Source organism: Microcaecilia unicolor, chromosome 2, assembly GCF_901765095.1.
Source record: "Microcaecilia unicolor chromosome 2, aMicUni1.1, whole genome shotgun sequence".
Classification (NCBI taxonomy): domain Eukaryota; kingdom Metazoa; phylum Chordata; class Amphibia; order Gymnophiona; family Siphonopidae; genus Microcaecilia; species Microcaecilia unicolor.
In genome coordinates, this window is record NC_044032.1 from 344,537,951 (window position 1) to 344,551,130 (window position 13,180).

Genomic DNA, 13,180 nt, shown 5'->3' on the forward strand with positions numbered 1-13,180 from the left:
TGTTTCCCTTTTTGATGCCTTCTCATTTTCGGAATATATATTTTTCTTCATATTTTTCCTTTTTTGTATGTTAACTTGTTAAATGTATTCATTTTTTTCAGCTCTTTTTCATTTTTCAACTTTTGGCCTTTTGGGGCCTCTGCGCCCATCTTTTGCCCAGGACACATTGACCATTTTCAGATATGCGACTACTCGAGGTCCCGGGGCCATAGAGCCTTTTGACCTTGTATTGACTGTTTTTCCTTCCATGCCAACAAAGGTGCTGAATGGCTTTAAGAAGTGTACTTGGTGCAGTAGTACAGTTTCAGGCATAGACCCCCACAACTGGTGTGTTCAGTGCTTGGGTCTGGAGCACCGAGACATACAGTATAGCCTCTGCCTGTGCATGCAAATGAGGACCCTTGAAGCCTGAAGAGTCCAGCGAGAAAAACGTTTTGGTTCTGCATCGACATTGACATCTACATTGAGCATGGCATGTGATTCAGCACTCAACGCGAAACCTGCATCAGTGTTGGCATTACCATCAGGTTCATCAAAGCAACATCAAGATTTTCCAACATTGGATTCATACATGTAAGGACTCAACGTCCTCGTCATTGGTGCTATGTGCATCGAGGGACCTGCAGCACAAAAAGCCTAAGAAGCATCACCATCGTTCTCCCTCCAGGCACTCTGCGCACACCTCCTCTGCATCAGTGTTCTCAATGCATGATAAGTGTCTATGTCATAGCCACCACCCTCCTTCTCTCCAACTTATTTCTCATTGAGAGCCTTCGAGGTCTCGAGAACTCCTATGCCAGCACAGGCTATACCTCAGGCTGCGTCCACACTGCTTTCTCAGCCAGTACTGATGCCTACTCTTTAGGAGGAAATCCGGGCTATGCTCAAAGAGGAGCTTTCAGGGCTACTGCATTCGCAGTCTATACAGGCTTACAGGGTGCTTGTGCCAGCCTTAGCCCAGCCTGTCAATACATTAGAGAGTCAGTCACAGGAGAGGTCCTACACATTGGCTCAACAGAAATAGTATCCACAGCGTCCTCCAAACACCGCTAAACGTCAGTGGCAAACCGTGGCAAAGTTCAGCAGTGTTTGGAGGATGCTGTGGATACTATTTCAGGCTATTTCTGCTTCTAACTGTTTTTAGGGACGTTTGCAATAAGCAGTAAGTGGGGTACCTTGATAAAGCTATGGCGAAACATGGTCCCTGTCAGGACCCAGATCTGTGTGACTAAAGAAGTACTTATTTTATATTTCAAATGGGCACATTGATTTTGTTGGCACAAAAGAAAAAAGATATATAGAAAAGTTCGATGAGTATATGCCTTGGACAAAGTGTAAGACTAGCGGGTCTGTGATTGTCCTTTAGAAAACATATGACACTTTCTACAATAAAAATTATTTGTTAAAAATCTTCTTAAATATACAGTCACTACATCAATGTGGGAATTTTTTGCAGTTGGTAGAGTACTTTAAACTGGACATACCACAATATAGGTAGCTAATGCAACTTTTAAAATATTTTAATCAAGTCTCATAAGTCCTCCAGACAGTAATTGTGCTGCTGCATTTTGTGCTACCTACATAGTTCATAAGTATTGCCATACTGGGAAAGACCAAAGGTCCATCAAGCCCAGCATCCTGTTTCCAACAGTGGCCAATCCAGGTCACAAATACCTGGCAAGATCGCAAAAATGTACAATACATTTTATGCTGCTTATCCCAGAAATAAGCAGTGGATTTTCCCCAAGTCCATTTTAATAATGGTCTATGGACTTTTCCTTTAGGAAGCCGTCCAAACCTTTTTAAAACTCCGCTAAGCTAACCGCCTTTACCACATACTCTGGCAATGAATTCCAGAGTTTAATTACACGTTGAGTGAAGAAAAAGTTACTCCGATTCGTTTTAAATTTACTACATTGTAGCTTCATCACATGCCCTCTAGTCCTAGTATTTTTGGAAAGCGTAAAATACTAGGACTAGAGGGCATGTACCTGCAGAGCACATAGTAAATATGCAGGTAGACCTAAATATAAAGAATTGCAGTTGTCAAATGAAGCATTATGATTGTCCTAAAGTTGTCTGATGATACCCTTCTGATAACTTTCTTTAAAAAAACATTCCTGAATCGTACATCATAATTGAGCATGTAAGGACAAAGAGGAATCCAAAGTATAATACTTCTTTAAGAATAGAAATCTCCACTCCATCAATATTAACTTTTGATGGAAAAGATACAAAAGCTAACCCTGACAGTAGCAAAATCTGTGTTTTTGTCATGTTCAGTTTGTCTATTAACTGTCATCCATGTTTTAATGGAACACAAGCATAGAGTTAAAAAATCATGGCATCAGAGTCTCCACTGTTAGAAAAAAGAATTGTAAGTCATCAGTACTGTACACCTAGACATGCTAGAAGTCTACAGAGGGGATACATGTAAATATTAGACAAGACAGAGGATTGTGCAGAGTCCTTGTGAATTCCCAAACCAAGTTCTTTCCATGTAGAGAGTTTCATACCCTGTTGTACTCATAAACCCAATGAGATAGAAAAGTACAACACTCCAGGACTTTATCAGTGATACTCAATGATTTCATCCTCTCAAGCAACAAACCATGATAGAATATATCAAAAGGTTAGAATATAGCAATAACATATCAAGATGGGCTTGGAAATTCTTTTTAATCAATCCAGTGGTGCCCAATATAACCGAGACAATTTCTGTATCTTTCCACCACCCCAGTTTAGTAAGCTGGTGATGGATGTAACAGCTGCCCTTTCCTTATGACTATACCTAATTAAATTACACATCTCCATACCTCATTTAGCATGTAGTTAGAATCAACTCTGATAAAATGAGAATTAAATATTTCTCAATATGCTGAATGCAATTCAGTTGAATTATTGCCAACACCCATTTATCAACTTTTGCTTCAAATAAATGTACTCTGACACCTTCAAAGGTCCAGACAATGAGATCATGTCTCTCTATATTTCCTCTCTTCAATAATAATTGATTTATTAATGTTGTGAGGGAAGATGCTAGTGCTTCTGTATGCAGCTTGACATGCCAGTTAAATGAGTGCTCACTGTCTTGGAAGCTAAGTATATGGACAAGAACAGAGGTCAGTCTTAATGCAGGGCTGCCCTCTGCTGAGTTCTAACATATAGCATCTCATCGTCGAGAATGAATAGAATACATTTGACATTTCAAAAGTCTTTTTATGTTTTGGGTTATTTGATTTTGATTCTTACAATAATATGGAATTAAACATCTCATAGGGAATACAACTTAGATACAGACTTTTGTATTCATCAGTGACACAGTGGTAGTGCTGCACACTATGATATAGATGGCTTGGGTTTGATTCTTGATATTGTCCTCCTGGTCAACTAGGGGTGGGGATGCTATGGATTTGGTGCTAATAACCCCTGGAAGGAAGTACTCTCAGCCACTGGATGAAGGAAATAGTGCCTGGACTCAGTATGAGGCTCTAAAGGAAAATGCCGTTTGTGACCCTTGGACATGGAATATCACTACAATTTCTGGAATATGTTGGGAGACAACAAAAGTAGTCTCACATAATTACAAATGAAGGCTCATGGTGCTGAAGCTTTATAAAGGCCAGTTTTGATTGAACTTGGTCCAAAACAGTGAGCGAAAACTTACAGGACAAAAACAAGTACTGTTTAAACATTTTTCTTTTCTTCTTTTATGTGGTCTGTTAATGCATCCTTACCTTACTGAAGTTATTTTTACTACTATATACAATAGTGTTTATTTTAGAAACTGTATTCATGATTTACACGTGTAAGTGCTGGCAATTACATATATACTGTATCTCAGATACATGTAGAAAGCCTGATTTTAGAAAGACTATATTCACATGTGTAAAACTGCACTATGTGCAGGTGGCAAGGAGATGAGTCTTAGACAGAGCTTGGAAGGACCAAAATATTTGAGGGTTGAATGAAAAGTAATGCCTCCACTTCCATAATTCATCAACAGATGGCAGTACTGACACTCTACATTTGTTCAGTTGTTCTTTGAAATCTCTTCTTTCACCTAATTCATGGGAAGTGTCTATATGAAGAGGCTGTTTTACTACTGATTATGAAATGAAAGCATGCAGTGAGCACTCATTGGTGCAATTTAAGCAACTTGCTATGATTAGAATTTCTGATTGTTGAAGGAGTACTTCCAATGAAATTCACTGCCACATGCAGGTCGTTTATGGTGATGATTCTGTTGCTATGAGTACTGTACATCACTGGAAGATGAATATAAGAGGAAACTCTAGTCTGAAAGCAGCACTAAGCAGTCTAAAAAGAAGCAGATTACACATCTTATTATGGATGACACTTTATTCATGCAGCTTCAATCTTACAGAAAGCCTGATGTGAATCACGTTTTGCCCTAAAATTGGGCTGTGTCAGGGGCAACTGCAAAGACATTTAAAATTTAAATGTAAATATATATAAAATACAACATAAAACTATTAAATCATAACATTAAATAAAATATTCACAGTGATCCAGGCAAAAACATAGTGTTCTCAAAAGAACATAAGAAGGTTCTTATGTAACCAGGATCACACCCAACTAACTAAGAACATTCACAAAAATAAAAATAATACAAAATTCAATAAAATGTATAAACAGCCAACTAGTATAAACAATAGAAAATAATGCAATTGTAGCTCACCCAGCAGTAGTCTAACAGCACATATAGATGGCAGCGGCAACAACATATAGCACAGCTGAACTCAAAACATAGTCTCTCATGATTATTTATTTATAGGCTCAATCTGTGTGAGGTTACAGTATCATGGAGTGACAGACTTTGAAAAAAAAGATTGCGTTGGAGGCAAAAATACATAGTAAAAACTTTTTAAAGTATATTAAAAGCAAGAAGCCGCCAAAAGAATCGGACTGCTAGATGACCGAGGGGTAAAAGGGGTACTCAGGGAAGACAAAACCATAGTGGACAGATTAAATGAATTCTTTGCTTTGGTCTTCACCAATGAAGATTTTGGAGACATACCGGTGTTGCTATGAGTACTGTACATCACTGGAAGTTAAATATAAGAGGAAACTCTAGTCTGAAAGCAGCACTAAGCAGTCTAAAAAGAAGCAGATTACACATCTTATTATGGATGACACTTTATTCATGCAGCTTCAATCTTACAGAAAGCCTGACGTGAATCACGTTTTGCCCTAAAATTGGGCTATGTGGGGCAACTACAAAGACATTTAAAATATATTTAAAATATAAATGTAAAAATAGGCAGTATATCATGTCCAATGGAAGGTGTTATTACGAACAAAAGCTGGACTTCTTTTGCACCCCTTGTACCTATGAATGTCAAAATCTTGTCTGAGGAAATACGCTACATGAAATTGTCTACTGGACAGTTGTCCTGCTTATCTATTGAAAGAGGCACCTCAGGAATTTGTTGTATACTTAACACACATTTTAGTATTGATGCTACAGGAGGGTATTTTCCTGCAAGGGATGAGTAAATAATATAGTACTGACCCCAGTTCCAAAAGGCACGTCCACTGATCTGAATGAAGTAAGCAATTATAGAGCAGAGGCTTCCATACCTCTGTTAGTCAAGATTATGGAAGTCCATATTATCATCTCAGTTAAATGAAAAGTTTTTACTACACAATATTCTGCATGATAGTCTGAGTTCAGAAGTAATTTCAGTACTGAAACAGTAGTGGCCACTTTAACATCACGCATAAGGCAATAAATTAGTGTCGGGGAAAAAATATTTTATACAATTTGACATGTCGAGTGCATTCAATTAGTGAACCATGAAAGTTATTACTGGATTATCACAGGATAGGTGGGAAGGTACTTGAATGGTTTAAAGGATTCCCTATGAGTAGATCTTATCAGGTAAAAATGGAAAGGAACTTTCCGCATCTTAGAGATCAATATGCAGAGTTCCTCAGGGCTCCCCATTGTCTCACATATTATTTAATATAATGATGGCTCCATTGGGCAATCAACTTACCAATATGGGATTCAATCCATTTATCTATGCTGACAATATTCTGACCAGTGCCTCTCTCCCTGCACTCCAGCTTCTCAAGGGTCCAGTGCCTCTCTCCCTTCCCTCGAGCCCCCCATGGTCCAGTGCCTCTTTCCCTTCCCTCTAGTTCCCTCCCCCATGAGTTCAGTTCCCCATGGGTTCAGCTGCTCTCCCCCTGTCCTCTAGCCCTCCCATGGGTCAGGTGCCTTTCTCCCTTCTCTCTAGCCCCCCCCAATGGGTCCAGTGTTTCTCTCCCTGCCCCCCCAGACCTCCTATGGGTCCAGCACCTCTCTCCCAGCCCCCCCCCCATGGGTCCAGCACCTCTCTCCCTTCTCTCCAGGCCTACCTATGGTTCAGCACCTGCCCCCCATGGGTCCAGCACCTCTCTCCAGCCCCCCCCCCCCCATGAGTCAGTGCCTCTCTCCCTTCCTTCCCCTTCCCCCCCACAATCCAACACCTCTCTCCCCTCCAGCCCCCTCCAAATTTCCAGTGCCCCCTCCCTCCCCCTGGGTTCAGCAGCCTCCATCCCTCTGCCCCCAGCAGGTCCAGCAGCCTTCCACAGGTCCAGCAGTGCCCCTCTAGTGCCTCATCCCTCCCTGCAGGTCCAGCACTTGGTCTTCCTCCTCCCCCTACAGTATCTATACCTTTATGCAACCAACAGCCGATCTCTACAGGCCTGCTCTGGGGAGTGAGTGAAGGCCCCAGAGCAGGCCTGTGAATATTGGCTGTCGGATGCATAACGGTAGAGCTACCACAAGGGGAGGCTAGCAGACACAGATGCTGGATCTGTGGGAGCGGTAACCGAATTTTGGTTTTGAGTTTTTTTTTTCCACGGGAGCAAAGCTTTTCTGTGGGGCTGTAGAATGTTTTGCACCCGCAGTAAATATGCCAGATTTTTTCCTGCTACTGTGGATTTACTGCACTTTACCCATCCCCTTGTTATTCTCTAACCTGAATTCAAGAAAGCATGGGACAAGCAAAGAGAATCTCTAAGGCAGAGAAAGGTATTGTAATGTGAAATAGTTGGTATGGATGGGCAAACTAGATAGGCCATACGGTCTTTATCTGCTGTCATTTTCTCTTTTCTTTGTTATAACTGGGCTACTTAAATAATTTGGGATGAATAAATTGTTACATGGCCAAATATTCCATCCAAAAACTGGGCGAGATTTGAGACATTTGAGAACACACAGAACCAGCTAACTTATACATATAAACAGTAATAGTTAGCCACTAAACATTTAAATTAGATGTCCAAACAGCTTGCAGAAATTGTAGGCAAAATTTGTGCAGTAACTAAGTTAGATGTTTCACATTATATGAGGATATTTAGCCATGCTACAAACTGTAAGTGGATTTTTTTTTTTAAACCATGTAAGCTGGATATTTCAAATGATCCCTTGGCAGCTGTATGTTGGTAAACAGTTCTGTTCTATAACACCTTCAGCTCCTGCCTTACATATATATTGCTGTCAGGAACCAAAACAAGCCAAAATACAGCAACCCTCAGCTATAGGATCTTTCACTTTTGTGGCTAACTCACTTTGCTTTTGGTGTAGAAAGCAGAGTGCTTCCCTGTAATGAGGGTTCCCTGTGGACAGGGGTTTGCTTCCTAAGCTCTGTATGACAATGAAGGAAGTCATGAGGTAGGGGCTATGCAGGCTCACACATGGTCAGAAAAACCTTCTGTAAAAACAATCCATTGGATGAAGTCACCCACTTGTGTGTTTGATTTATTCTACTATAACCCTCACAGATAAACAGATCCTCTTTATCACACTGAGGTAAAACGTTTTGCTTGGAATGACATAAGTAATAAAATATTTCAAGTTTGAACTTGACAAATAATAATGTTTGCATTTCTCTCTTCATTAAACTCTTTTTCCTTCATAGCCACTTTCTCTTCTGCTGGAGTCTACCAATGCTAAAGACCTTGCCTGTCTTATTGCTGGTTATTACAAGTTGTTTGTGAACCCAGGCATCTATGTGTTCTCACCGAATAGGCAAACCCAAGGGCACCGTTTTTCCACTGAAGAAGGTAATACTTTCTGTTTCTTCCAGTCCTAATTTTTATTTCATTGCTTGATTTGGCCCTTTTTAATGTCTGATCTTACCCTTAATTGTTCTGTCTGTCTGCCTGTCTTATCTAGATTGTAAGCTCTTAGAGCAGGGACTGTCTTTTTTGAGTATGGTGTACAGCACTGCATATGCCTTGTAGCGCTATAGAAATGATAAGTAGTAGTAGTAGGATCAGTATCTCAAAGCAGTCTGTTGTTAATTAAAAGGAAATAAAGATCTGTCATCCCTTGTTATCTAAGCAGAGTGTGAAGAAGTGATTATATCTTGGCACTAGACAAAATGCTTAAGATTTGGTCACATGCCACACCCCAATATTATTTGGGAAGACCTGAGGCTACTCTTCATAGCATAAAGAAATTGCAAAGTGCAGGGTTATACTAAGACAATGATTGCCAAACCTGTGCTCAAGGACCCAGCAGTTGATCAGGTTTTCAAGGTATGCATGATAAATATGCATGAGACATATTTGCAAACATTGGGCCCAATATTTAAAAGAAATGTTCTGGGTAGCAGCAGCTGCCATCCTGATAAGTTCCACTGAAAATCACTTCAGAGCACCCTGGCACTATCTGGATACCACGGGGGCAGCCCCTGGATGGAGACGGAATTCATGCAAAGACTGAAAGATTCTTTGTTTGCAGAACCTCACACCGCTTTGACTGCTTGGATTTCCAGACCAGATTCTTAGCACCCAAGAGTCTTTTTAAAGACTGACCACTTATCTTCATCATTCGACACAAACTCATTATCAACGTTTTATGAGACTCCTGAGGCAGGCACTATCACCGAAACACGGTGCCAGGTATAGTCTTTTCTGTGGAATAAACTAGTGTTTGTTCTACCTTCATCACCCACGAGTTTCCTAAGAAGTGTCCTGTTGGCTACACTATGCCTCTGTTCCTTCGTCTACTGTTCGTAGTGTTTTATGTTCCTCCACGGTGGTTGACTCCTAAGTATTCCTTCTCAATGAACAGCTTTGCTTGCTAACTTAACTTGCTTTGTATTAGGATTATATGTATGTCAGAAAGGTCAAAGGTCTCTATGATCAAATAATAGATTAAAAAGATGAAAAGCAGCAATAGAGGATAAAATTAACCACCTAAAAATTCTATTACTGCTAAAAGGAGCATCATGTCCTGCAGGCAAGCCTTTTTTCAGCCACTCCTAAGTATAAAAATTTAAAATAAAGTATATCATTTTATAGAGCCCTTCTGAAATGAACTAAAAATGCTGCTCTAAAACACTGAAGACAGTCCATTGGCTACCTGTAAAACAAAGAATCATTTATAAACTCCTTTTTTTGGTCTTTAAAACAATACATGCAGAAGAACCTTCCTATCTTTATTGCCATTTAATTTGTTATGTGCCCACTCATACTCTCGGGTCTCTTAATCAAAATCGCCTATACATACCTAGTCATAAAGAAATATTACATAAACATATCAGAGAATGTATTTTTTCAGTACAAGGACCACTTTTGTGGAACTCACTTCCTTCCCATCTGCATTTGCAGACATCCTTGACTCAATTTAAAATAGATTTGTAAACTTATCTTTTCTTAGATGCTTATACTTGAGTCGCTGGCCTATGCAAATCCTTTGAAGCACTGAAGTTACCTTGTGTGTATCCCTCCCCCTGCTTTTCTGTCACACTTTGTAGTCCTGCCCCCTTTCGTCACTTCCCCTCTTTTATTGTTTTTATTACTTTTAGGGGTCCTTTTACTAAGGTGCACTGAAAAATGCCCTGTGCGGGTGTAGATGAGTCTGTTTTTCAGCACGCCTGCAAAAAAGGCCTTTTGGGGGGGGAGGGCCAAAAATGAACGTGCAGCAAAATAAAAATTGGCTCGCGCCCGTTTTGGGCCTGAGACCTTACCACCACCCATTGACTTAGCGGTAAGGTCTCACGTGTTAACTGGTGGTAATCGTCAGCGCTCGTACATTGCCGATTACCGCCTGGTTAGCACCACATAGTAGAAAATAAAATATATTTTCTGCCGTGCGTATCGGATGTATGTCAAAAATGCAATTATTGCCCAGGACATGCGGTAGTTCCAAATTGACGTGCGTTGGACATGCATCAGTGGCGTAGCCAGACAGCCAATTTTCGGTAGGCCTGAGCCCGAAGTGGGTGGGCACAAAATTTTCTCTCTGCCCCGCTCCCTTCCTCCCCCTATTCTCCACCTCTCCCCCAGCACCTCTCAACTCAAAATAGAAACAGAAACACTTTAGCTCATGAGGAAAGTGACATCCGCTATGCACGTTTCTCAAGCTATCATATTTCAGTTAAGATTCAAAATAAAATGCCTTTTCTACCTTTATTGTCTGGTCATTTTCTTTTTCCATCATGTTGATCCAGTTTCTCTTTTGAACTTTCCAATCTTTCTGCTATTTCTCCTTCAAGCAGCTGCTGTCCATTTGTCTTTTTCTCCTCTCTTGTTCCATTCCCTCACTTCACTTGCCTCTGACATATTGACCTTTCCATTTTAGCTCTTTCCTCTGGTTTTTTTTCTTTTCTTTTCTCTGCCCACCCAAATTTTATCCTAACCCCATTCCTTTGTTTTACTTTTCAGATACCTGTCAGATTTCCATTTCCTTTTCACACACTAGTTCTCCTATTCCCCATTTCTCTACTTCCCCAGCCATCCATTCCCTTCCATCTTCAATCTATTCCCCATTACCATATTTCTTTCCCCTGTAATCACTATCCTCCTCACGTTTATTTCCTTGCCACCCCCTTGGCCTCTCCCACATGGTTCCACCTTTCCCAGTGTCTCTCTCCCTCCACCCTTCTAGCCCAGCATCTGCTCCCTCTCTTCTCCCCACCCTTCACCCCCTCCCAGCATCTTCCTGTCACTTCTCTCTTTCATCTTGCCCCCCTCTCCTGTGATCCAGTGTGGCCAGAAGTTCCCCCACCCATCCTGTTTCTTTCCATCCCCCCTCCCCCTTCGCAGCATCTCTCATCTCTCTTGGCAAAGAACGACAACGTGGATGCAGCAGCTCACAGGTTTGCTTGCTGTGTTTTGAATGAACGGCGATGCGACGGCTGCACGGGGGAGTGGAAACAGAAATTTACCAAATGGCTTCCTTACAGTGGACTTCATAGGCTGGCTCACTTGCACTCCACTCCTGAGGTTGCAGCAAAATGGCGGGCGGGGCGCTACTCTCCAGTAGTAAAAGCAGCAAGCTGGCAGGTTCACCTCCGTCCTTCGCTTCCCTGCCCTTTCTGCGTCCTGCCTTCCTGTGATGTCATTTCCTTTCAGGCAGATGGGACGCAGAGAGGGCAGGGAAGCGAAAGATGGACTCGAACCTGCCAGCTTGCTGCTTTTACTACTGGAGAGCGGCGCACTGGCGCCCCGCCCGCCAGTTCATCGCTGCGGGCGAGGATTCGAAGATATGGACAGACTGGGATGGACTCGGACTCTGGGTGGGTGGGCGGGCAGGCCTGAGCCTAAATTTGGTGGGCCTGGGCCCATCCAGGCCTACTCGTAGCTATGCCCCTGTCATGCATAGGCACCTATGCACCTTAGTAAAAGTGCCCCTTAGAGTGTAAACCGCCTAGATAGCATACAGGTCCATTTAGTATGCGTAATTACCTTTCCTTTGGCAGCACTGCAGATTCTATTTGGTGCTGGCTTTACCTTCACCTTTCTCCAGCAAAGGATTCTCTGCTTTTCCCATACTTCCTTGATTTCTGAAACTGTTTTTGCATTCACTACCTCTACTTTGAAAAAATATATATCTGTGTTATTCCTGGAGCTACTCTTTTTGAAACTTATGACCTCTTGTTCTCAAACTTCCACTTAACTTAATAATGCTTACGGATTGGGTTTTAATTATACTTTTGAGATATTGGAAAGGGCGATTTTGGAACTCATTGCAAATCTTGCAGATCCAAAGGTATCTTGTGGTGTTGCTCCTTGAAAGTCCTGCAAAGAGGGTACAAAGTCACCATATGTATCTTGCAACTTCTGCTGCATGCAGGTTAGTCCCTCTTTTGTTCTGGGTTGTAATTGCCACTCCATGCAGGTTACCTCTAAACTTTTTGTACTTTTTAAGTCATTTAAATTTTGCTTTGAGTGAAAATGGATGTCCCATGCCACTTTTAATTTCATCATCACCTCCACTGGAAGAATTTTCCAAGCATCCACCATCCTTTCGATAAAGAAGTTTTTCCTAATGTTGCTTTAAAATTTTCCTCCTTTCAGTTTCATTTCATGTCCTCTGGTTCTATAAGTTTCATTGTCTTTGGAGAAAGATAGGCTTGTACATTAAATTCTTTCAAGTGTTTAAATGTCTGTATCATTTCTCCCCTCTCCCTCCTTTCCTCTAGGCAGAGGTTAACCTCTTTTCAGTAAGGACCCACCGACAGATGATGCTCACATATGTGTCACACTGCATATATGATCCTCACAGACCTTTGGTCTGACAGAGTACAGCAGTTCTTATGAGTTAAATGTAAATGATCTGTAGCCAGAACACTCACCCCCTGAGAACAGGTGAATATAAAACTAGCAAAACAAAAAGTACCAGGGGCCTTCAAGAAGAGGGAAAAAATAAAACCTTTAATCATGTGTTTAGATAAGACAATCCTTGAATGGACCCGACACGGTCTGTGTTTCGGCGCACAGCGCCTGCTTCAGGGGTCACAAAGTCTAGCAGAGTGAGTACAGCTGTATTTTATAATACAGAGCGTTTGCTGGAAGCAATATACTGCACCGCCTCGCTGTCCCACAAAGTCTAGCAGAGTAAGTACAGCTGTATTTTATAATACAGAGCGTTTGCTGGAAGCAATATACTGCACCGCCTCGCTGTCCCACAAAGTCTAGCAGAGTGAGTACAGCTGTATTTTATAATACAGAGCGTTTGCTGGAAGCAATATACTGCACCGCCTCGCTGTCCCACAAAGTCTAGCAGAGTGAATACAGCTGTATTTTATAATACAGAGCGTTTGCTGGAAGCAATATACTGCACCGCCTCGCTGTCCCACAAAGTCTAGCAGAGTGAGTACAGCTGTATTTTATAATACAGAGCGTTTGCTGGAAGCAATATACTGCACCGCCT

General features: G+C 41.5%; 1 protein-coding gene across 1 annotated transcript in view; it reads left to right on the forward strand.

Annotated features, from left to right (window-relative positions):
• FRMPD1 (FERM and PDZ domain containing 1) overlaps positions 1-13,180 on the forward strand; it is a 360,497-nt gene that overhangs the window by 282,451 nt on the left and 64,866 nt on the right. Inside the window, 1 exon segment of the mRNA XM_030194418.1 lies at positions 7,935-8,079. Coding sequence (XP_030050278.1) covers positions 7,935-8,079 — 145 coding nt within the window.